The sequence below is a fragment of the Cottoperca gobio genome, chromosome 13, assembly GCF_900634415.1.
Source record: "Cottoperca gobio chromosome 13, fCotGob3.1, whole genome shotgun sequence".
In the NCBI taxonomy this organism is placed as follows: Eukaryota; Metazoa; Chordata; class Actinopteri; order Perciformes; family Bovichtidae; genus Cottoperca; species Cottoperca gobio.
This window is the reverse complement of record NC_041367.1, coordinates 11,855,657-11,880,818: the sequence shown is the minus strand read 5'-3', so window position 1 is coordinate 11,880,818 and position 25,162 is coordinate 11,855,657. Positions and strand designations below refer to the sequence as shown.

The window sequence follows — 25,162 nt, the reverse complement described above, 5'->3', positions numbered from 1 at the left end:
AAAAAGGTCTCTTTACTCTCATATACAGTATATGTGCTACACATGGAGTATCCCCTGGTATCAGGTTACCAGCATCATTAAAACTGGGTGATAAGTGGACAGTAACTTATGTCTGCTTGAGAGAGAAGTTAAAAACAGCCTTTTTGTTTTGTCTGCCAATTCATTCATATTTCCTTGTCGTTCTGCTCTCTGTGACAAAAACACATCTCACATTCAGTACAAAAACAAACTACTGAATGCGAAATCATTTGAATATATTAACAATCGCTATACAGATGAAGCACATAAAGGCACGAGGTCGGCAGAAATATAAAAACAAACGGCCCGGAGGATTGGATTTGAAGAACTGCTTATGTAGAGGGATTATGAGACACATGACTGTGCTCGCTAACCCACATGAGAAGGCAGAAAAAAAAAGACATGAAACACTCGTCTGCCTGTTGGGAGTAACAACCACCCTTTCTGAAAAAGTCCCACTTCTACTGTATCCTATCGTAGCACTTGTCCACAGTCATGCCATGGAGCATCATGCCGTGCCCTCAAACCACATTAACAGGCTTTTGAAGTGTTTTTTGATCACCAGAAGAAAAGGTTTAGGATGTTATGATTGGAATTAAATTCTGTTCAACCCCACGAACAGGAACCTTTTACAATTACAAACAACGTTTGGGTGGATCTACCAGGACTTCCTAAAAGTTCCCAAGCAGCTTGTCCAGCTCCTGGCTGCACAGCGCAGCCCAGTGCTGCCTCAACTGGAATAATTTCTATTATTATATATGTTGTAAAGCCTTGTGGTATAAGTACTTATTTGTACCCCAGCGGTTTTGAACTTGCACAGCCTGTACTCTCTCGCAATCAAGAGGCAGCAATTTTGTCATGACAAACTACAGCTAGGTTGTCAGTCAGTGCACTTGATATTGCTCGATGTGAGCAACACGCCACTGTGTCTCGAGCTCCGTTGATACAAGATAAGAGTGGACTCTCTGTATTGGCTTTTGTATCGTGAAGAATGGCACCAGTTTACGGTAACTACCTGGGGACTGAGCCAGGTTTCGTTTTCAGTAAATGTCACACTGTCAGAAACAGGGACAGGGTAGCTGCTTCAAATGTTTTGAACAGGTATGAGCTTGGCAGGTTAGATAGTTGAGGTATTATTTTTAGTTTCTTTACTGAGATACACAAAGCTTTTTAAAACTTTAAGTTTAAAATATATACTCTTCATGAAAGTTAGTTTTTTTTATGGATTTGTCCACAAAACGTCATAAAATGCCAATCATTGATCTAAAGCCAAAGTTGATGTCTTCAACATTTGAGGAGCTAGACTTTTTGTTATTTTTGCTAAACAATTTGCTTTTGTCTTTTTGTATGGGAAACTGGTGAAGGATCCTGTCCTTGTGACTTCACGGTCTGCTTGGGTATCAGCAGAGGGACCAGAGGGGATAGCACAAACTTTTGAGCACATTATGCTCTCCTGTCGAACCTTTTACCATCCAAAAGTAGCCGTTGGCAGCTTCATGACAGCAGTGTTTAGAGTGACAAGGACTGCAGTACAGGGGAATAAGCCAAATCTAATTAGAGTGAAAAGGGGTAAAAAAGCAGGAGCTCAGCAGGTCGTGAAGGCTTTCCATTCTGCCAAGAGATTTAAGAGGAGATTATGACGTTCCACTGAAAAGGTGGCAAATAGCAATATTTCAAGTAGAAACGGCTCTCGTCACTCACCACCTTTTCTCTGACATTTTTCAACATTTCCTCATCGAGTTAAATTAATATTTTCAGACAAATAGTTATAAAACAGCCGAAACTTGCAAGAGAGAAAAATAAAAAAGGGAATAAACTCAACTGCCAGTTTATAGGTACATCTAACTAAAACTAACATAGTCTAACACAACACAACACAACTACAACAAACCCTACCTGCATGAATGTTATAATGTTCCGTTTGTGTTGAAACTGTTTTAGAGAGCTGTGTGTGCGTGTGTGTGTCTGTGTGATTACGCTGATATGTCTTTTCATCTGTGTTTTGTGTTGAACCTCACCTGCATCTGTTTGAGCACTTTGGGTATGGGTTTACAGTTGAGTTTCTGACAGGCTTGTTTGTAGGAAGAGAGGATCTCCTCCACCGTCACATTCTGAGCTGCAAAACACAGAAAATGACAAAGGTTAGGATTGCTTTTATTGCTTAGTTTCTTTGAGAAAACACACGCTTACACACAAGAGAAATCAGACCTGATGGACATGTTTTGTCCTTTATCCTTTAATATTGTCTTATATCGGTTGATAATCTTTGTTTATATTTGTATTTATTTATATTTCTGCATAGTATAGCTGCACAGTGCTCACTTGCATGCATTAAAGCTAGCAATCCAATATCACTTTTTTTATAATTACATGATTTTCAAACCCACTACAGTTGCAATACGACCCTGAAATACTGTACATGCAAAATCTTTTTAATCCAGTGTCTATGTTCACATCACTTACTGGTGCACTGTCATATCATCAGGTTAACTGATTTATTTTGTGTGCTCTGCAGTTCACTCGCAGGTCACTCGCTTGTGACGCTGAGGTGCCTGTGCGAATAGGGCAACACATTGCAATGGTGATGATCTGACAACAAACAAAGCATCTGAAATGGATTGTGCTTCAGCTCTGATGCCGATCCTGCAAACCAGCCAGCCTGACTCTTGCAAATTATCAACATAATGAAGTCTAGGACAACGACACACTTTGAAAATGTTCTTGTTTTTGAGTGTGCCTTGGGGAGCACTCTATTGACAGAGAGGATCAGAAATTGTAACCCATTTTAAGGGCCTCCCCTACTTAAATCAGCAAAAAGGAGGTATTGTTCTTAGTGTGTGTGTGTGTGTGTGTGTGTGTGTCAGCCGCCGCTGCCTTCCCAGACTGTTGCAGGGGCTAACTCCAGTCAGATGACTAGGCAACATTTAACCCCACTGTTCTGGCTGAGAGACAAAGTGAGGTACTAGGGGAGAGAAAGACAGAAACATAACAGAATCAAAGAAGAAAGAAGGAAAACATTGTTCATGTATGCAGGAATTCAGAAAGGTCAGGACTAGGGCTGTACGAATTTGAAAAAGAAATATTGCAATATCTTTCTTTCTGCCATATATTGCGATATGAACAAATACAGGAAATTTCACCCTAACAATTTTTGCTTTAGTAAACAATTTAATCATAAACCTATTGGTTTTATAGATATGAATGTGATGACAGCAAAAAAAGTAGGGTGGGTGGCTGACATTTCCGCAGAGCCCTCGCACAGACGCACCAGGGGCCCTGTCCCTCCCTGCAGGCAGAGAGGGCGCAGCAGGCATAAGTCCACGGCTCCAGGAAGCGGTGAGGCCCGAGAGAGGGGGGCTGTGAAGCTCAGTCAACTTCACTACGGGCATTTTCAAGCCGACCTAGAGCGGCCCACCGCTATGAAGAAATGCGCTCTCCGGGGAGAGGATCTTCCCACAACAAGCGGCCGCCTCTGACCCGCCAAGTTGAATCCCCGGGGCAGACGTGGACCCCAACTATTGAGAAGTGTAAAATGACGGTTCATTATGAAACTGTGGCAGGCCTACCTAGACTGTAGGTAATTTGTGGGAAACCCTGGCAAAAAAGCAGCAAAAAAGCTGTGATAATGTCGACGCTTGAAATTATATATTGTGCAGCCCTAGTCTGGACATAAAATGAGATTAACACAAACAGGATGAATCTACCAGACTTATTTTAGACTGTGTATACAGACAGAGTAAGCAGTACATGCTGATACAGACAGAAACTGTCCCTTTGCTTCTACTGTACTACAGTACTGTACACATTGGGCTAGTGTGTGTGAATCTGACTTTGTGCTGCAGTCAGCATTTTGATTTCTCTCGCCAAGGTGACAATTTGTCCGCTTCACTTTCAGCCGCCTCCATCTCCTCTCCACAGTGTCCCCCATCAGTTTAACTCAAGTTCATCACCCATCAATCTGCACAAGGTAGTGGCAGAACAGACTGGACCAACCAGAATTACTAAAATGTACAAATAATGATAAAACCTTTGTCTTTCTATACAAATAGTTTCAGCATGTACATTTGGATGGTTGAATCTGCATATGCTCGTACAAGCACAGGTTAGAATGAATAACCTGCTGCTGGGTCAAAGAGGCAGTTAAAAAACTTGCATGAGCAGCCGTGCATGTCTGACCAACTGTGTTATTCACAGTCTCCACGAAATGCACAAAAGTCAGATCATGGCTGAAAATACTACAAGAGACGATACTGCGGTGATTCCGAGGTAATGGTGTGCATGTGTGTGAGACTAAATTAAAGGGCGAGTCAGTGCCACATGAATACAATAAGAACGGCCGCAACAATCTTCCACTTGTTTTGATACCCGGACCAAACAGCCACTCAAATGGAAACCAGTTGAGTTTTGCAGCAGGAGCTCATACATACTGAGTATACATGTACACACATTAAAACTCAATAAAACTGGCCAGGTGAGGATATGCTGACTGCTACGTTCAGTGACAAATCGTTACGTTCAGAATCAAATATGAATCGACTCTCTGCAACAGGTTTTTAAAAAGGACACACTCAAATGAATCTGTTAGATATCTTTTAATCATTGTGAAATTGTGCACACAAGCCTTATTTCTCCTCATGCAGTTAGCCAAAAATAGTCATAGATTCACTATTACTCAACTGTTGACAGACATGATAAAGAACAGGAAAAGAAGAAGTGAAATATCACTTAATGTCAGATTAAAATGCCTGTTGGGTGTAGAGCTTTTCCAAAGTTCTACACCTCCTTTTACTCTGCATGCATGGTGTAGTCCTTTAATTTAAAAGCATGTTAATAACTTGCTGTGGTGGTTTTAAGACGAGGCTCTCCAACATTCATGCCAGCTTCCAGGATTTTGTTGGAAGCAACGGCCGTTTTAATATCCTGAAAATCAATTGCACTAAGTGGCACTTAATTTATCTGAATATGAGCTTTATTTACAAAAGATTTCTGGACCTGGAACTGTGGATTCAACCTAAAGGCCTCTGCTGCCTGAATGTGAGAGTATGGTCTTGTAAATTTGCGCTGCACCGTGTGTGCGTTCCAGTGAACACTGTGACCTTGGAAAAGTGTTATTGTGCAGAGTCGCTGTGGAGCAAGTGTGTGTAAACACTTCCTGAGGGAAGGGTGGGGGGTAGAGGTGGGGAGGGTCCCATGCCTACACCACAGTATTTCCACACATAGCTCATTAATTAGAGAAAAAGAAGGGGAGGTAAGCGAGATGGAGACAGAATAAAAAAAGAACACGGTCTACATGGTCTAATCTATCACTACTGTGCTCAAACGCAAAGAAAGCTGTGTGCGGAAGCTTAGATTGAACACCTCAGCAAAAAATTATCTATGTGAAAGTAGGAAATGGTCGAAAAGAGACGAAGAAAAAAAGAAAACCAGCAACAGAAAGCAACTCAGGAGTTATGTGCTTGGCGTTACACAGAAGATGTGAGCTTCAGCTCTGCAGAATCATTAAGAGCTGAGCTGCAGCTGTTGCCTGCATTTCTGCTTGCTTTGTCTTTGTTTTATTGCACTCCCACCAGTGCTGCTAGTACATGTATGGAGGGAGTGGCAATGAGGAGGTACGCAGAAGGGGGAGAGAGGGAGGGGAAACGAATGCTCCAAACAACATCTTTGGAAATCAGGATGAGAGGAAGTAGAGAGTTAAAGTTTGAGTACAGCGAGTTGCAAATACTCACTAAATACACCTCTTCCTTTGAGAGACGAGACGTCTAACCACCAAGATAAACCACTGATCACTGAATATATAACTGCCAACCAGTTTAGGAGCGGAGTTCAGCAGCAAATAGTCACACTTTTTACACTGTATCCAATTTGCTCCGACCATCCCTTCGATAAAACAAACAGGCTCTTCATGTTGTACTGAAGCATAAAGGGAAGGGCAGCTGCTTTAAAAACACCTTGGATGGAGATTTCAGGCGATAAGAGAAGTAAGAGACAAATGAGTGAAGGGAACTTGTCCATCTCGTCTCGGACACAAAAGGAGCAGCACGGCTCTTTCCCCCTTGTTATTGTTGTTGGCCACCGTCCACTGTGCAACAACACTACAACACTAAATCACTTGCTGCTTCCATCACTGAGCTTGTGAGTGAAAAAACAAACAATACAAAAACTGTACCCTGCTACAACAGCATCTAGCTTGCTGACTCAGATCAACAGAGTTAAATTAAGCACTGTGGACAGTTATGGTTAAGATAAGAGTGATGATTGAAGAGGTTTTGACCTCCATCTTGCTGGTGTAGATTTAGCCTATAGTGAAGTAGACATTTTTAAGAATGGGATTGGAATGGAATTAGTCACCAGCAACTATAAATAAATAATAATACTGTACTGAAATCATCATGTTTTTATATATACACGATAGTATTTTCTCATTTAATTAAGAACTTTAATGTAAAATATACAGTTTTATGTGAAATGATAGAGAAGATTAATATATATATATATATATATATACACACACAGTATATAAAATCAGATTATGACAATAGTTTGATTGAACTGAGTTTGATCCGATTTTCTGAGAAATTTGACGTAGTATGCACTTGTTAATATCAATTACATACATTACAAGTTGCTCTAATATAGATAATGTAATAGTGTATGACGATATCTGGATATATGATTTCATCACGATACAATTCCATTGGAAGATGATAATCATATTGAATTATCACCCAGCCCTATCTCTAACCCTAACATACGTCCCCTCCTGATGGTGTTGATGGTAGGACAAAAGGAAAGTAATGCAATTTAAATACAGGTGGTCCCGTCATGACAGGAAATCAATTTGGTCTCATCCAGTTCGTTGTGAATACACCAAATGTAGGAAAACGGATTCATCTTTGCTAAATTCTTCAATAAACCGTGTCTGTTTCAACTCTACCCTAACACATTCAATCTCTGTTGCATCTCTGCTTTAGTACACAGTGAGTTGGATTGGTATCTTGGGGCGAGGAAAAACTGCAGGCAACATGGCGGTATACCTGCAATAAATTCAATCAATGACTTAAGCTGAACAACCGGCAGAGCTGCAACAAGTACAGGCACATATGTTGCGAGCACAGAGCTGTACTTGTCAAAGCCAAGAACACTTTTTTTTTTCCAGTTACCCAAACCTGCTGCTTCACTTCCACACCTTAATTACACTAAAGCTATAACACAAACGGAGAGGTGTCATTTTACTTTAACAATAGCAGGCAGACATCAGTAACTTCAAGCAACATACCTGAGGTATGAAGACATTACTTCGTTAACTACAGTATTTTATGACATTTCAAGTCATTCTATTAATTAATTTGACAACCAAACTACTCCACATTTGAGCTGAGCGACAAGCTTTTTGACCAAAACATATGACTATGGCTGTACCTCTAATAGACACAAATTGAAATCACATTTGTTTTCCAATTGATGTGAATTTGTCTAATAAACACATTTACCTGACGAGTGTAAAACAGTAGAGAAGTAATGAGCTGTGAAATAATTTAATAAGGTCGTGCATTTTAAATTACTTTCAAGAATGCTACCTAATTAAATGCTACCAATTCACCTCATCAAACCAATGTAACAAAGTGTCATTTATTTTCAAATTTCAATTAACGCAGCCTAACAGGCCTCTTGACGTTTAAGTATGATGACTCATAAAAAAAAGGCAGCATTATCAAATGCAGCAGCTAAAAATACAAGACTTCTCTCCTCTGTAGCTACATAAGCGCATAACTCTGTTGCTGTCAAAGCCTCTACCACCACCCACAAAAGGTCAAAACAGATCGACCCACAGAGTGCCCACAGTCGGAGAGTGGGCTTTAGCAGCAGACTCAGTTTGTGCTAGTCTTACTGGGACAGATGAGTGAACTATGAATGCTCCCTAAACTGTGACCATTACCATAAAAGGCTTTATAGGAGATATGAGTCAGCACTTTTTATTTCTTGCTCCTTTCTCAATGTTTACACTTTGTCAGAGATGCTACCTTTGAAGGTAGGGCAAGAATCTACTCATTGCATAATAAAGCAGCATAAACAGGCTACTGAAAATAAAATATTGAATATAGATGTAGTGCACAAGTTGTGGCAATTCCTAGTGTGCATATAATGGTTTAATAAAAAACAAAAGAAACAAAAAGAACAATGAGAGGAAGTCAGAGTGTGAGGATTGTGAAGAGTTTGTTTAAACCAATTCACCAGTGCAGATTCTGCAAAAAGCAGCAAGACCATCATTTGGTAAATTGGGCAACAAGGACACTTCTTATTCTCCAAACTTGTGGAAAGAGCTTTCGACTGCTTGAAAAACATCTAAAAAAGGAACATGTAATAACCCTAACTATTTTCTTTTGAAATTCTTTTAAAGCATTTGATGTTGAAGCCAACCCTTTAGGGCCTGTAAAAACATGTGATTATTATCTCCCACGGTGCTGAAAAAGAGCTTGCACCTCACCTACTGGGAGGCTGCTGTCATACGAAGGCGCTGAATACACGAAAACAACCAATTATCTGAGCACAAAGTCAGCCAATGCCAGTACTTCTGTTCAATGATCATTTTCAGAGACGCTGTTTACTACACTCACAGGTAAGTAATTGTTGAGAAAGCATTCAAGTGAAGCCTGACCGTATTTCTATACATGTCACAGTCTGTTTATCCTTCTTAGCCTTGCCATATTTGTGCCTTCATCACTCACCTTATTCTTTGTCTAGCTGACAAGAAACAAAGTGCAAACACACTGTGTTGTCTACAGTCGATGCACTTTCTCCCCTCACTCCAACAACGAGGAGGAAACAAGCAAAGACAAGTGTTTGCATGTGTGCAGAGAAAGACAAGACATTATTTGCAGACACATACTGAAGGTATTGGCACAAAAAGAGGATTCCATTGAAAGTGTACAATGTAACGTCTTGAAATGTTTCTGTTTGCACCAGACTGCACAGTCTGGTTTGACTAGTCAAGAATGAACAAAAACAAAATCGCACCATGATCACTTTAATATGTTTTTCAATGAAACTGAGAATAGGGATCTTAAAATTATCATTCCCTCTATATCGTGAATCATATTTCAAGTCAAAAAGAATTATAATTAGATATTTCTTCCAAATAGTTCAGCTCTAATCCTGTGTGTGTGTGTGTGTGTGGGGAGTTTAAGAAAAATGTTGGCAGCGACTACAAATGTGGTGAAGACTGTACCAGCCTCAGTCAAGCTACTGCAGATAAACACCTGACCTGCTGTCTGCACACATCTAGAGCTGCATGGACAGCTGGGTTCTCAGCACAGAATAACGTTACATTATATAACAACAAACTAAGAGAGAGAGAGGCAGAGTCAGCCTGTGATAACTGACGACCAGTACTTTATAAGGATTAGCAAACAGAGGAGGGAAAGCTACATTCTAATTTGAGGTCTCTGGAAAGATCATTTAGACAACATTTATAAAAGTTTCAATGTCTGTAATGCAAGGATACAAAAGAGAAACCCTGGTTGACAGGTTACATGCTACATGGAAATTATTCCCAGCCAGCAGTTCATAAAGGTGCTCCGGTATAGAAGATTGGACACAGAGCACTCAGCAACACATGGAGACCAGGTGTCCAATAATCCAGTGTGTTTCGGCTGAAGGCTCTCAGCATTGAATGTGATTTGATGTACTGTTGAGAGAAACCATTCCAGTCTGAGAGTGAGTTTTACTGTCAGGCTGTTTGCTATTGTACCATTTGCATTGTTGCTTTCAGTTGAAAAATCTTGCATATTTAAAATTTAAAAGGATGCTTATTTATTAGTTTGATGTTCATCATCATCTGAATTAATCTTCTACAGGGTTTCAAAAAGGTTTCAAAAGTTATGGTCTTTTTGGAAGATGTAGTTTGTGGTGCTGTTGAACTGCATAGCATTATACAGAGAGATGTTTCTGTTATTTAGCCTACCATCATTGACATAAATGAGGCAGACAAAAAAATTGTAACACCTGTCAGTACAGCGCAATACAATTCAACAGCACCACGCACTGCACTTAGGCTGCATTTAACCTGTGTACAGGTGATAACAAAGAGAAGGAAGAGGCAGAACAGAGGATAAAGAAGATTTTTCTGTTGTTTAAGCATTTCAGTGTGGATAGACTTCTACCTAAAAACACACACACAAACGTTATTTTGTAATTTAGCTGCGAAAATCACTTGGTGACTAGATTTTCACAAGACAACAATGTATGAAAAAACATGCCATGCCTTTGGGCAAACTTCCAGAGATAAATGTAAGTGTATTGTGGGTGGAACACCGAAGTGTTGCCAGCATCTTCTTAACATGCAAGTGCCAGTGTTCAAAATATCCCCCTTCTCTTAGTCTCCAGTCCTGTTCCCTGTCATTTCACACTGATGTGCTGTGGATGGTGACAGCAGCGTCATTCACACATGGCAGTTGGCTGCCTGGCTGGTCAGAGGTGGGGCAGAAAGGTAGGGATTGTGCCGCTGCTGCTGTGTGCTTCTACAAGTCTGGATGACATGCCGGCAGCAGTCGGTAAACACAAAGAAAGCAAAAGTTCTAATTTTACAAGGGAGCCACTTTCTGCTTAAAACGGATGAGCCCATAAGGTTCAAACAACAACCGTAAACCCATTTACCAAAATCATACTGTATTAGCACAGGACCGCACAAGGGCAGTGGGTCAAAAGTAAACAGAGTGAATGTGATGGCATGGCTTTTAATAATGTGACTGAAGAAACATCCAGACTTTGCAGGAGTGTAATTATGCAAAAGCTCAAAAGAATCGATTCCAAGTAGCTGCGTGCAGATCAATAATTAACGGACAACACTTGAGTTAGACTGAGGCGGAATTTGAAAAAATGACGACACCTGCAGCAACCAGACTTCACACATCCCACACAATAGCAGTCCTCAAATTTTACACCATTGCACTCATACAACATAGACTCCAGTATTTTAGGTTTGTTTGCACAATACTGCTAAAACAGCAACTACAGGTAGGCAGTAAATAATGTCACAATATGTCTATTGGACTTCATGCCTTTAGCAATGGAAGACATAAGTGTGCATCAACAGCAGCCCCCCCCCCTCTTGGTATGATGAATGGTGATGGTTAAAAAAAACCCAAAAAACAAACAAAAAAGAGCAGCCATTTTAAACCATCTCCCACATGAAACCAGGCCTGTGTCTGAGAGAGAAAACTGTGCCAGACCAGATGGAGAGTGACATGAGCAAACAACAGTTGTATGCTCTATTTTTAAATGAGGGCATTTTGTGCAATCTGTAGGTAAAATGCATCACTTCCACCCTCCTCAGGGTTGATAAGAGAGCAAGGAATTCCTGTTTCACAAGGACAGAAAGTCCTGCGCAGACATTGGAACAGGATGAAAAATCATCACTAAGCATCAGCTAATAGCTAATAAATTTAACTGAGACTGGTATGTTCTACGTCTATTCAACCCTTTACATTTTAGGGCTACAGAACAGACAGACAAAAGGTGAAAGAGCAGAGTTAATCATAAAACAGACACACTTCTTTCTCAAGTGTACAAGACAAACCAAGGTGCATGTGAAGCATAGACAGATAGAAATGCATAATAGATGACATAATGTGCAAATTACAGCTTTCCCACAGGGCTGATAATATCAGCAGGTAATATTGTATCACAGATTGGAATCAGTAGTTTATCTAGCAGACACCAACGTTTACAATACTTTGCAACACCTGAGTGGCAGTGTAACAGATGAGCAGATAGCTAGGGATCTACCAATCAAGTTAAATGTTTAAAAAAGTTTAAATGGTTTGAATACCAAGTACTGATCAAGTATTTAAGCTGTCAAATCATTCAGCTGATAATATTAGCTCTGCAACCAATTGTTCCTACATCGATTTTAATGCAAATTTCTAAAAGGTTATCGGCTCTAAAACTATCATAAATATGACACAAGACCAGACATAAAGAATAGAATAAATGCAGAATAAAAAAAAAGTTTTTACTTTTATTACAGACTTTTTGCCTTGTTAACCTTCACCTTTTTCTATTTATGTACATTGTTTGCCTCAGTGAACTCTAATATTCTCATGTTTTTTTAATAGAAAATGGGTTGTTAATGACACCTATATGACAGTTGGCATTATCAGCTAACCTTTGACAATGTTAACTTGGCTGATAATGTGCGCCAGAGGACATACAACACATTTAACACTTCTGGTCCATTTATCGAGGACTTCGAAAAACTTTATTTCGCCTTTTTTCTCTATTGGCTTTTCTCCAGAAAATCCAGTACTGGTCAGCCTCTAGCGCGAACTGAACTTCACTGAAAGCTTTTCTTATCAGTATGTAACTTGGTCCACAGCCATAACACATAACATTTCATGGGTCACAAAGCCTCTAATAACCTGTTGCCAAGTGGGCCTTGGGTCTGATGACATGCGATGGAGCTGCACGTAGGCCAAAGAGTTTGGCCGCTTGCAGGATAAATAGTCATTAATGTGAAGGAATTGTCTGCACTGCAAGTAGTAGGCTTTAACTTATTTGTACACAAAGCTGTATTACAAAAAAGTTATAGTACCGGTACTCTATCCTTCACTGTGGTTGCTGTGAAAACCTATCTTGCATCATAACTTAACAAAAACAATCTCTGACTTAAAGAGTGTTTGCAGTGACTGATAAATCTGATAAAATAAATTACTTTGCACATGCTTCCAGTATAATCCAGTGCTTTTGTAATGACATGCTTTGCTGATATAAGCCCAAGCTGCATAAACTGAATTGGCCAGCCAGGGAGTAGGATAAATAGGGGAGGAGAAGCAAAAGGAGCAGGGGAAGCAACCCAGCATGTTGGGAAGTTTAGGAATCTCAGGATATGATGCAGTATTTGCCCAGGCCTTGAGGGAAAGAACAGGCATCCCTCAAGTCTCAACAGGGAGAGGGGGAAGGGAAATAAATGCACTTGGAAAGATATTATCCAACTCAGAACAAAATGACATTGACATATCTTACCACTGCCAGCTAAATTAAATCCATTATATGACAAAGGTATTTCTCAGAAGCACTAATGGTCTTTTTTGTGTAAATTCCAGCCTCATCCATTTTATGCTAGCTGATGCCACAAAGCTGGACGTCAATTATGGTAAAATAAGAGTGCCAAGGAAGAAATTAAATATGACACACTATCTAGCTACTATTGTTCCCCAGACTCTGAACCCATGGTGTTTATTTTTGAATGGCAGCTTTCTAACCACTGTTCAGAGGCTCATTTCGTGACTGCTATTGCTTTGCGAACATTCAATACCCATCTAACAAATTCTTCCCTCTGCTCTTACTGCAGTAACTCATACTTTGCATGGATGAAGCTCCAGGCTCTGTGAGCTCAGGCTCACTTCACTGTTATGTTTCTGACAGATGACATAAGATAGGGACCCAGAGAACCTGACACTAGATCTGCAGATAAAAGGGTCTGGATTTATTATGGAGCCATTGTGGCACGATGCCCATAACAAAGCAAGAAGGGCCTTGGAGTGGAGGTTCAGATACATTTCATTTCTTGGAATTTGCCTAAGAAACAAACAAATTCAGCTAGCCTGTCCAATGTGAGAGCATGTACTCAAGATAGATGGCAGCAGCAGGACAAAGGAAAAGATATACAGGTGAACATCAAATGTTCAGGGAGTTCACCATTGACACATTGCGAAAACATGGCACAAGAACAGCGACACAAATGTCCACGGTCTCATGCCGCATTTATTTAAAGCTAATTTATATTGTTAATCTACCTCAGTGTGGTTTAGTGTCCTTGATGTTCATTTAATAAAAATCCTATTTTAGCTTTCTTGAATATATTGAACAGTAGAAAATTCCCAGTAACGTGAACCCAGTATTTCTACTGTTCACCTCAAGATCGTCCTGACAAACGATAAAATAGTTGCCGTAATGATAACTTTCAATAGTTGTAATCCCAGTATTATAAACCCTTGTGCAGTGTTTTGGTGTCTGATAAGCTTTTAAAAGCATTAATCTGCTACTTTCCTTCAAGATCAAGATTTCCTATCTCACCAGTACCTTATCTCCACACCCCCACCAACGCAGTACTCTGCATTGTTTTAATACAGGTCTGAGTGCACTCTTAATTTTCATTTCCAATTTTAGTGGCCAAGAAAGAGTGTAGGCATGTATGAAATGTTTCAAAACATAAAGATGATGATAAAAAAGAAGAAGACTTAAACCTAATCTCAAAATGATCATACATGGACTGAAATCAACTAATTGTACAACATTTTGAGAGTTAAGACTATTTGGCATTCAAATGATTGTATTTGTTCGATCTATTGGACTTACATATGTTCTAATGTACCATGGTGGAACAGCAGACACTCTGTATCATGTGATTAACTTCACCACCACTAACTGTCTGTCTGCCTCTATAAGAACAGCACAATCAGACGGACCTTTGGAACTTAAATAAACTACATGATAAATGTGCTGTGATAAATAATCTGGGCCACAGATCATTACAGTCGTCTAGATACTGGACTGTTCGCAGCACAAAGCGTCTCATAAGGTCACAGAAATCCTGTCTAACTGGGTTGGACTTTGCCCCTGTGGAGTTTGGCTAAAGATATTTCATGTCCAATTTCCTATCAGACTGGCTTGCCTGGCATATGAAGCATGAATTGATACAGAACAAATAGTAAAAGCAACAGGGTTGTTGCAGTAAGGGTCATGGATGCAACAAACACGTAAATTATTTTGAGTGGGTGGAAAATAAATGACCTTCAGCTAAATGTGCAATGACAAATTCGGGAAAACACAAGTATTATTCAGAGTGGATGTCTGACTAATTGCAGGGGTGTTAATAGATCAATTTATATTCAGCTGAACATGAGGCATAATTGTTCATGCATATTAACCTTGAAGCTTTTTTTGCTTTTTTTCTCCTCCCCTTCCCCCATTCTGGACATCTCGCATCACTGAACCTTCCCTTGGCCTGGCCTACATTTATGTTTTATACAACACACAAAAAAACAGGACTCTCTTTGGCTTACCCTTAAAAACCACACAGATCATAAAGACACTGTAAGGCCCGCAGTATATTGTCCAAATAAACTGAAACCTGACATCTTCTCAGACGGCAAACAACTGTGGAAATATGTCAACTGCCGTCACAGTACTGTGAGCAAACACAAGTTATCACACTATGCAACAGGTCCGTTTATGAAATGATGCCCATTGTCCAGATGAAGGAGTGTGTCAGTCATGGTCAGAACATGACTTGCTAGTTCCCCCCCCCCAAAAAAAGCATAAAACAACTGAATACTCAAGCAGCATAACTTTACATAACAGGAACTAGACTGCAAAAACAATAAAAGATAAGATCTGGTAACAGCAGATATTCAATATCATTAGACTCAAATCAGGACTTGGGACCAACAAAAATGGGAATCGGGACATTCAAAAATGCACAGGTAATGGAAAGCCATTAGTCATCGCCTTTTTTAAATTAAAACTGCATTTCAATGTATTGGACTTTACTCCATGCAAAGACAACAAAGTTAAATTTAATAAAACAATATATAATAAAATGAATGTGTACTAAACAAATTGTGGATATAATATTTATATAATTTTTCACATTATGCTTCATTATATTCTGCATGCATAGTAATCCAATACTCAATCAATTACAGACATTGTATACAAAATGTCTTTTGTATACAATGTCTGTATATTAATTATCTACCTCTGTAGTGTTACATTTACCTTCTGAGGATAAAAAAAGTTGTATATATTGCAAGGAGTTTAAAGAGAATAAAGTTTAATATATTACATTTATTGTAAATAATATATGCATATTACTACATGGAAGATGGATAAAAAGATGAAAAAGTAACTCCTTATTTTGTTGCAATTTTAAAGAATGGGTTTCTTAGATCAACACAGTTAAGGCAGTGCCATATCCTGCTTTAGCTTCCCTTTGACATGTTTTCGTTGAACAAACAGGAACCGACAGTGGTAAAATGGCACACCTCAAGGAGTGGTGGGATCCACTCACAATCTCACATACAGCAAGGGCCCATATTAAGTTTTATAGGTGTACTTTGGCTGTCAGGGAAAAACCTAGACGAGCTATTATTATATATATTTGACTATTTAAAAGTAAGAAATTTACTTATGTTTGAAAAAGGGACGGGGGCACATGTGCTGCCTGATGACTAAATACACTGTATTGTGATCATACAAGAGATGATGAGCTCATACAAAAGAACATTACTAAAAATAAAATAAAAGGGCACGACACACCTCATGTATTCAGGTTCAACTAGTAACCATTAATCTCATTTTTACCAACCACACATAGAATATGGACCATGACAGGGCACATTTTGTACCTAATCTGAATAGAGTGACAATCTTTTTAGACACTGAGCTTGAGAAAAATGCTATTAGAAAGTCCTAAGAGTATTAAACCTGGCAAACCATGTTGAACAGACATGTCGATACAGGCCCAAATAGACAAATAGAGTACATAGAAAATCATTCACACATAGAGGTGTAGGCACAGAAACAAACACACAGTATTACCATGTCTCCAGGGGTCCTTGGGCTCCACTGCACCAGAGATAATATCCTCATCTGATGGAAATGTCACCCTTTTGCCACTTGGTTTGTGTTTATCGTCCCCCTCCTCCACTGAAGGGTACAGTCCAGCCTGGCCTGTGGCAGAAGCTTCGGTGCTGCATGTATGGCTTGCATTTGACGGGCTCTCTGCCGTGCTGCCAGCTGGGACATCCTGAGACGTGGATTCTGAGTCTAAAGTATTGTCTGAAAATGATGGGACATTTGTTGATTCTGCCTCCAACACCCCACTCTCATCGAGACTCAGATCCACACCTATGTCCATGTCCCCACCATCATCCCCTTCTTCCGCAACAAATGTTGCAGGATCAGTGTCCTTATCTTCCTTCATTTTCTCAACCCCAATATCATCCTTGTGCTGCTCATCATTAGAAAAGATCAAGTCAGTGGGATTCACTACCACGGGGGTGTCTTGAGCAGTGGCCTTTCTATTTCCATTGACCTCATCAATTTCCAGTGTGTCTTGTGCCTGGTGGTTGTCCTCCTCAGCGGTCTGAAGGTTGTCAGTGAGCTGAGGCATCAGGTACGTTTCGGAGGCCTCTGTGGGAACAATGTTTAGTTTTTCTGTGCTACTGTCCGTCATCAGTTCAGAGATCCGGGGGGTGACCCCTTCTGTGTTGTTGGTAGTGTTGTGATCATCGTCCACATTAGATTTAGTCTTGACGTTGCACAAATCTAGACACTGCTCTTCGATATTCATGTTTTCATTTCCAGTCAAACTCAGACTTTCACTGTGCCTGACAGCCTAGATATTGGGTTAAACAGTAACTAGGAACCAACTGACATGGATAAGCCTGCTTCTGGCCTTTGTCTCACAACAATATACATAAATGTTCACCTATCCTTTTCCTTTATTGACCAAATTATATTCAAGTGCAATCAGAAAATGATATCTATATTCTAACTAGTTTGTTGTACTTTAAATGATAGTTTTCACAAATCACAGGTGACTTTGGTGCATCCTTAAAAAAATACCTAATTAAAGTGCAATTTCACACAAATATCAATACAAGAAATATGTGAAATAGATATTATTTCAGTAATTATTTATATGCCAAACCAGGCAACTTTGCTCAACTATCAACACCCAGGCAGGCAACCACCACACTTAATAATTTCTGCCAACCGTGTCCTATTGCTCCAAGTGGGAACCGTTGAAATGCTCCCTGGTCGTCACCACATTGCCAGCAGTATTTAAGATGACCAGGACAGTCAATTGAAATAAACAAGTCAGGGTGCCTCCATTACGCTAGCAGAGTGAGCTTAGTGCCCGACACCAAACCAATTCATTTGCTTGGATTTGAGCGAGCTAATGTTAGCTAGCTTGCTAAAGTTGTTGCCTAACAATGACGTCCAGGCCTGTGTACGTTCGCATGCCCGCTTCTTTACGTGAGCCCGTCTGTTTCTCCACGAAAAAGTCCATTCTTCTGTGTCAAGAAAAATATTTTCCGGCTGTAGCGCTTGTCTCACCCTCTGTCGTGCTGCAACTCGGCTGCTCACATCACAACCCTCGACCAGCGGCAGCCAGAAAAAAAACAGGCGTCACACTCCGAGAAATTAGTATGTTTCGGTGGCTAACGTTAGCGCTAGGGAACCGTGCCGAAGCTACACCTGCCGGTACGAACAGTGGTAATTATTATGAGAATATAAAGATGTTCCAACCGCTCAGGTTTCGTAGGTGTCTCTCTATCCGGGAGAAGTACGTTGAACCTGTTTTGTCAAGCGTTACCATTCGCTAGCTTGTTGAAGTCCAACAACTGTTTGTTGTTCACACGTCTTACGTCAGCACGTCGTTACCCACAGGGGTACGTTCAACAGACGCAGTGTTACAGAGTCAGACGGTTGCAAAAAAAAATGATAAAAAGAGCCGTATTTTAAAGGTTTTAAGGAATATTTAGGATACCGTATAACAATAGTGGTGGAATGTAACTATATGCATTTACTCAAGAACTGTACTTAAGTACAATTTTGCAGTAATTGTATTTTACTTGCGTAATTCTATTCTATGCTACTTTATATTTCTACTCAACTACATTTGCATAATGGCTTTAGTAAAATTACTTTGCAGATTTTAATTAATACAAAACAAATCAATAAATAATATATTATAGGTTATGCCAAATGAGCTCCACCTTTACCAGCTGCAACAATAGTAATCAACACATTTAATGCATCACTAATTATAATCCAGTAGGCTAATATATATATATGATTCACAAATGGGTTTTTCTGCAAAATTAATACTTTTACTTCTTGTACTTCAAGTACTTTCATTTTTAATTTGAGGGTATTTACATCCAAATCAGGTGTAGGAATTACAATACACTTTATACGTGGTATCCCCTTTTTAAGGAACCAAAGGTTTTTGACAAAGTAAAATAATCATAAATCACATAAGTCTTTTTTAATATTTGGTTTCAAGTCCTTTGCAGTCAATGACAGCCTGAAGTCTGGAACCCATAGATATCAACAGACGCTGGGTTTGGCCCCTGGGTATGCTCTGCCAGGCCTCTACTGCAGCTGTCGTCACTTCCTGCTTGTTCTTTGGGCAGTTTCCCTTCAGTTTCATCAAACATCAAAACAAACCCATCAGAGAAATATCAAAAACATTAGGTGTTGCCAAATCAACAGTTTGGTACATTTTTAAAAAGAAAGAACACACTGGTGAGCTCAGCAACACCAAAAGACCTGGAAGACCACGGAAGACAACTGTGGTGGATGACAGAATAATTCTTCTCCTGGTGAAGAAAAAGCCCTTCACAACAGTTGGCCAGATCAAGAAATCTCTCCAGGAGGTAGGTGTATCTGTGTCAAAGTCAACAATCAAGAGAAGACTTCACCAGAGTAAATACAGAGGGTTCACCACACCATGTAGACCATTGGTGAGCCTCAAAAACAGAAAGACCACATTAGAGTTTGCTAAAACACATCTAAAAAAGCCTGTAAAGTTCTGGAACAACTTCCTATGGACAGATGAGACAAAGATCAACTTGTAGAATGATGGGAAGAGAAAAGTATGGAGAAGGGAAGGAACTGCTCATGATCCAAAGCACACCACCTCGTCAGTGAAGCATGGTGGTGGTCGTGTTATGGCGTGGGCATGTATGACTGCCAATGAAACTGGTTCCCTTGTGTTTATTGATGATGTGATTGCTGACAAAAGCAGCAGGATGAACTCTAAAGTGTCTCATGCAATATTATCTGCTCATATTCAGCCAAATGCTTCAGAACTCATTGGACAGCGCTTCACAGTGCAGACGGACAATGACCCAAAGCACACTGCGAAAGCAACCAAAGAGTTTTTTAAGGCAAAGAAGTGGATCGTTCTGCAATGGCCAACTCAATCACCTGACCTGAATCCAATTGAGCATGCATTTCACTTGCTGAAGACAAAACTGAAGGGAAACTGCCCAAAGAACAAGCAGGAAGTGACGACAGCTGCAGTAGAAGCCTGGCAGAGCATCAGCAGGGACCAAACCCAACGTCTGGTGATGTCTAAGGGTTCCAGACTTCAGGCTGTCATTGACTGCAAAGGATTTGCAACCAAATATTAAAACTGACAATTTGACCTATTACTTTTGGTCCCTTAAAAACGGGATACCACGTATACAATGTGTTGTAATTCCTATACCATTCACCTGATTTAGATGTAAATAACCTCAAATTAAAGCGGAGAGTCTGCACTTAAAGCACATATTGATTGTTTATTTTCACATCCATTGTGGTGGTGTACAGAGCCAAAATGTATATATGTATACATATATATATATATATATATATATATAAATAAATATATACATACATTTTACCTGTAACAGTATTTTGTTATTGCTTTTATCACTTATGTAAAAATATCTAGTTCAATCACTGATTAACAAAGACAGTGTTGCTTATTATTGTAATTGTTCCACTCAACTGATTACAGATGCCATGAAACCATTAAGTTCAGAAAAATATATAAAAGGCAACCCTTTAGTTCAGAGACGCACTGCAAGGTCAACTTTTTGCTGACAAGTTAGATTTCCAAAAAGTTAAATTAGCTGTCAAGAGCTTCATAGCCATACGACAACCAAATTGCCCATCATAAGTCAGTGACAAACAAAGTTTTAACTACATGAGGATGCCTGCTAGTTTGCAGAGTCTCTGAAAAACCTGGTGAAGGTTGGCTTGAACACAATCTTCCAGCAGTTTTAGTTCCAGTCAATTTTTACTGCTAACATTTTGGGCCACAAAGTAAGTAATGTCAAACTTGGCATAGTTGCATTTCTCTAAACAGCATGTGGATAGTAGAAACCTACCCAATCGCTGCCAGAGCAGGCAACATTTATAACCAAGTTCAGCCTGCGCACACACATACAGTGCTACAAGAGCAAACCCAGGGTTTGTGTATATAGAATCTATCCTACAACCAGTTAGTGTAGCTTTAGATTCCTCAAAGTTTGTGAAATTGCTTTGGCTACAAAATTAAGCACATTTCCACTTTCAGCTAAATGTGCCAAGCTGCTGTAAAGACATGTTGTTCTCTAGAGTAGAGCATTTCTCCCAGAAAGTCTTAATGCTTCTAGTGCAACAAGTGTCAAGTAATAAACAAGCATATTTTGTATAAAAACAACACTTTATTATAAAATTTGCAAAACTTGTACATCACAATTAAAACTCTTGAGACTGAACATCTTTAGCTGGACTGCCGTCCCTGGGCGTCTTGGTCTTCTTGGGGAGGAGGATTGCCTGGATATTGGGGATGACACCACCTTCTGAAATCGTGACCCCTGCCAGCAGTTTGTTGAGCTCTTCATCATTTTTCACTGCCAACAAGATATGGCGAGGAGCGATGCGGTGCTTCTTGTTGTCACGGCATGCATTTCCTGCCAGCTCCAGGATTTCAGCACAGAGATACTCCATGACGGCTGCGAAGTAGACTGCAGCACCGTTTCCAATTCGCTCAGCATAATTGCCTTTCTTCAGCAGCCTGTGGATACGGCCCACTGGGAAGGTGATCCCTGCTCTGGTAGAGCGGGACACCTGATTTTGGTTTGGACGCAGCCTTCTTTCCACGGCCAGACATCTTTAGCCTGTAGGTGAAAGAATTGTAGGGTAACTTCAAATCACTTTACACCTCCAACTACAGAAGAGCAAGTCATTAACACAGCTGCTGTGTTTGAAATAAAGTCCTACAGAATTTGGGGTCATAAGGCTAAATGGCTTTAAAAGCAGCCTCTTGGAACATGTTTAAAGATTATTGCCAACACCATCTTATAATGCACAACATAACAAATTATAGATTATTCCCTCTTGTGGTAGAACCACATCACCCTTTAATGAACACTCACCAGTATTCTGCACTTCCTTCAAGTTGAGACAGCAGCTACACACTGAAACACAGAAAACTGCTTTTGTATGAGTCAGCCAGTAATTAGTTGATTGCTAACACCTGGCTCCTCTACATGGAGTTAGCTTCGCATAGATTTGACAACACTATAAACTGTTTGTTTTCTCTCACCTACTAAGTAACACTGGAAGTGGAGACTTTTGTTTCTTGATGCAAAGGAGTAAGTTGTGCTTTGTCTGCACAGACACACATTTCCTCATGGACCAAATACCAAATAAACACCTGTGTGGACAAGATCAAGATTCAAAGATTCAAAGGCTTTATACAGTAGCCTATACATACAAAAATAAAGAAATAAAATAGTGCAATAAAATAGTGCGATAGATCATAATAACTACACAAAAAGTACCACTTGTAGATCTAAGACTTTTACACTGTAAGTGGCGGCGGAATAACCGGAACATGCCGATGATTTATGTGTACTTAGTGTTCAAATTAGTGGAGGGAGAAGTTACAACTTTCAATGGCAGTGAATGAGATTTTTACAGTACAACCTCCATCAATCCCAGATTAGACAGACAAAATTGCTGTGGGTTACTTAGATCAGAACAATTTGCGCAAGATTTGTATGTGTATTAGGCAGTGGTAGTATGTAACTGAGAACATCAAGTACTTAGTTACCATTTTAAAGCCCTTGTACTTGAGTATTTCCATTGTATGCCACTTTATACCGCCACTCCACAACCTTTCAGAGGCAAATATCAAATAATACAATGTAATATATTAATATAATACTACAGGGGGCATTCTGCTGCAAATTGAGCACCTTTCTTTTTGATATTAATATGTTCTCTTCCATTACGTGTAATACGTGTGTGAAGAAATGTTTTTCCCACAGTAACCCACAACCCCTTAATCTGTTTTATGAGTGGGCACAGCAGTTATGATCTAAAATAGTAACTATATTAGTCAAACTTAAGTGTGGTACAAATGTCAATTTGAAGTAGCCTACAGTATGTACATTTTCTTTACTAATGGTGTCTACCTCTGTTTCAACTCTACCGTCCTTACTGTGTAAACACCTTAACTAAAATATTTGTTTATGCTCTCTTATACCCCTTTGAGAAACACATGCATCTGGTCATGCTGATCATGAAACATATATTATTTTAAACATGAAACAGACAATTGACACAATTGTCATCTTTTCCACTCTCATAATGTGCTGAAAAACATCAACAGCCAGATGGCAGCACAGTCCTCAGATTTTACCCGTGCTCAATGGGACCTGATAGGATTGTGTCAGGATGTTTTTGTCTAATATGGATGTGAACATCCCCAAACCTTGAGATTTGAAACCTTAATGTCAGTACTTAAACTTACATGTAACTTTCACTGTGTCTTTGTTCAAGAAGATACTTCTTAGCTTTTGGCTGCTTTGCTTGGTGAAGGCACCACATACATTACACAGTGTCTACACTCACCACACAAATATAGTAACAGTGCCTTTACACAGTACACAGCAGTATATTTGACCCAAACACCCATTTGACATGCAAAGGGCAGGCCATGTATTAATGTTTGTATCGGTGTCAGTATCAACAGCATATTTATGGACGACAACTGTGTGGCTGTCAGTTTGTTGAAGTTGTGACAACCTCTCTCTTGGCAGCATGGGTAATAGCGTCCTCTTGTGAACAAACCAAGCAACTGTAACTCGAGAGACACCAATTGTCCCTGCAAACAGATGTGTGTGTCAGTGGCATGTACGCTACACAAATATACACCAGACAGACCAGTACATCGAGGGAGAGCAACACTAAAGCTGAGATCAAGATGCATGAAAGACTGACAACTACTAATGTATTTTGGTAACACTACAGTACACACAATGTGAGTACTATACAGTAGATAATGACAAGGACCTTGCAATGTTTAGTTCTGATCTAATTATAGATTATAATTTATTCAAATTTACTAGAATTGATGGCATGAAATATTATTTGTTTTATGTATTGGTCAACCGTTGTTGCCAAATGTGATGAATTAGGTTGAATAGGTAACATCATATCTAAAATTATAATGACAATGTTAAAGACAGTGTATTTTTGTTGTGTTTGTAAAAGAGTATTTAGTACTTACAGTAAAAAAAACACAAAAAAACAACAACATTAAAATGGGATCTATTAAAGATGCTCCGACATGTTGACCCCATGAAAATGACTGTTCTCTAAGACAACTGTATGTCTTCAACTGTGTCAGTGATCAAACCAAACAGCCAATCAAAGGTCAAGGTTCAAAGTGACTAATCAAGGCAGCGAAGACATCAGTCTATTCCATTCCCGCCTCCAAAGTTTCAAAAGTCAACGTGACAAGTGAGGGGGAGTTGAGCAGTTGTGAGCGCGTAGAGGGGGTCGAGCTTTTGCCCATCACAGCCCTGTGCTTGCAGGACCAGGAGGATGCTTTCCCCCTCATGAATAGGCCTACTGCTCTGAGTGCTCGTATCACGTGCACACCCTGGGTTTTTAGGTGCGCAGGTTTTGAGACTATACCGTATATACCGCTATACCGTAGCTTGGGCAGTTTGTCTTTATTGCTTTTTACTTAAATTACTTATTCTTAATAAAGGAGCATTTATGAAACCACCCTTAGCGGTGTCATGATCCTGACACTTTATGATTATGTGCTTGACTGTGGCTGTCTCCCTGAGTGCCTGATGTGCTTACTAACTATCTGCTTGTGGTGAGGGGGGAGTGATGACTCATCTCCTGTGTACAACTCAGAATCAAGTGTTTCGTTTACACCCAGAAACAGACAGAGACAAACAGGAATTTATTCATGTTTAAAGGTCTCAAAGGCAGCTCATGATTATTAACCCAAACTTGGTATTCCCTTGTTTTTAAACCAACATTTTTGGGGTGACATTTCACTTTAGAGCTGAAACACTGCTTAAACTAAGCATCAACGTTACGGTATTCATTAAGGTTAATGTCAAGGCTAGAGCATGAGTATAAAATATTATATATGATATTTCATATTAAACTTGATTGATTTAAGATTTACATCTGTCTATCTGTCGTCTATCTGATATGTTACAGTTTGCATGTGTTTTTCTGTTAGGTCATTTTAACTGTGCATTAACTTTTAATTGCCAGTGGCATA

The 25,162-nt window shown here is 39.6% G+C and overlaps 1 protein-coding gene and 1 pseudogene across 1 annotated transcript in view; both read right to left on the bottom strand.

Annotated features, from left to right (window-relative positions):
- ppp1r37 (protein phosphatase 1, regulatory subunit 37) overlaps positions 1–18,497 on the bottom strand; it is a 37,608-nt gene extending 19,111 nt beyond the window's left edge. Inside the window, exons 1-2 of the mRNA XM_029445826.1 lie at positions 16,618–18,497; positions 2,037–2,134 (exon numbers count right to left, since the gene is read on the bottom strand). Coding sequence (XP_029301686.1) covers positions 2,037–2,134; positions 16,618–17,371 — 852 coding nt within the window. The 5' untranslated portion in view covers positions 17,372–18,497. The remainder of the gene's footprint in view (positions 1–2,036; positions 2,135–16,617) is intronic.
- Positions 18,498–21,267: 2,770 nt separating this feature from the next.
- LOC115017692 (late histone H2A.2.2-like) lies at positions 21,268–21,736 on the bottom strand (annotated as a pseudogene).
- Between the last annotated feature and the right edge of the window lie 3,426 nt (positions 21,737–25,162).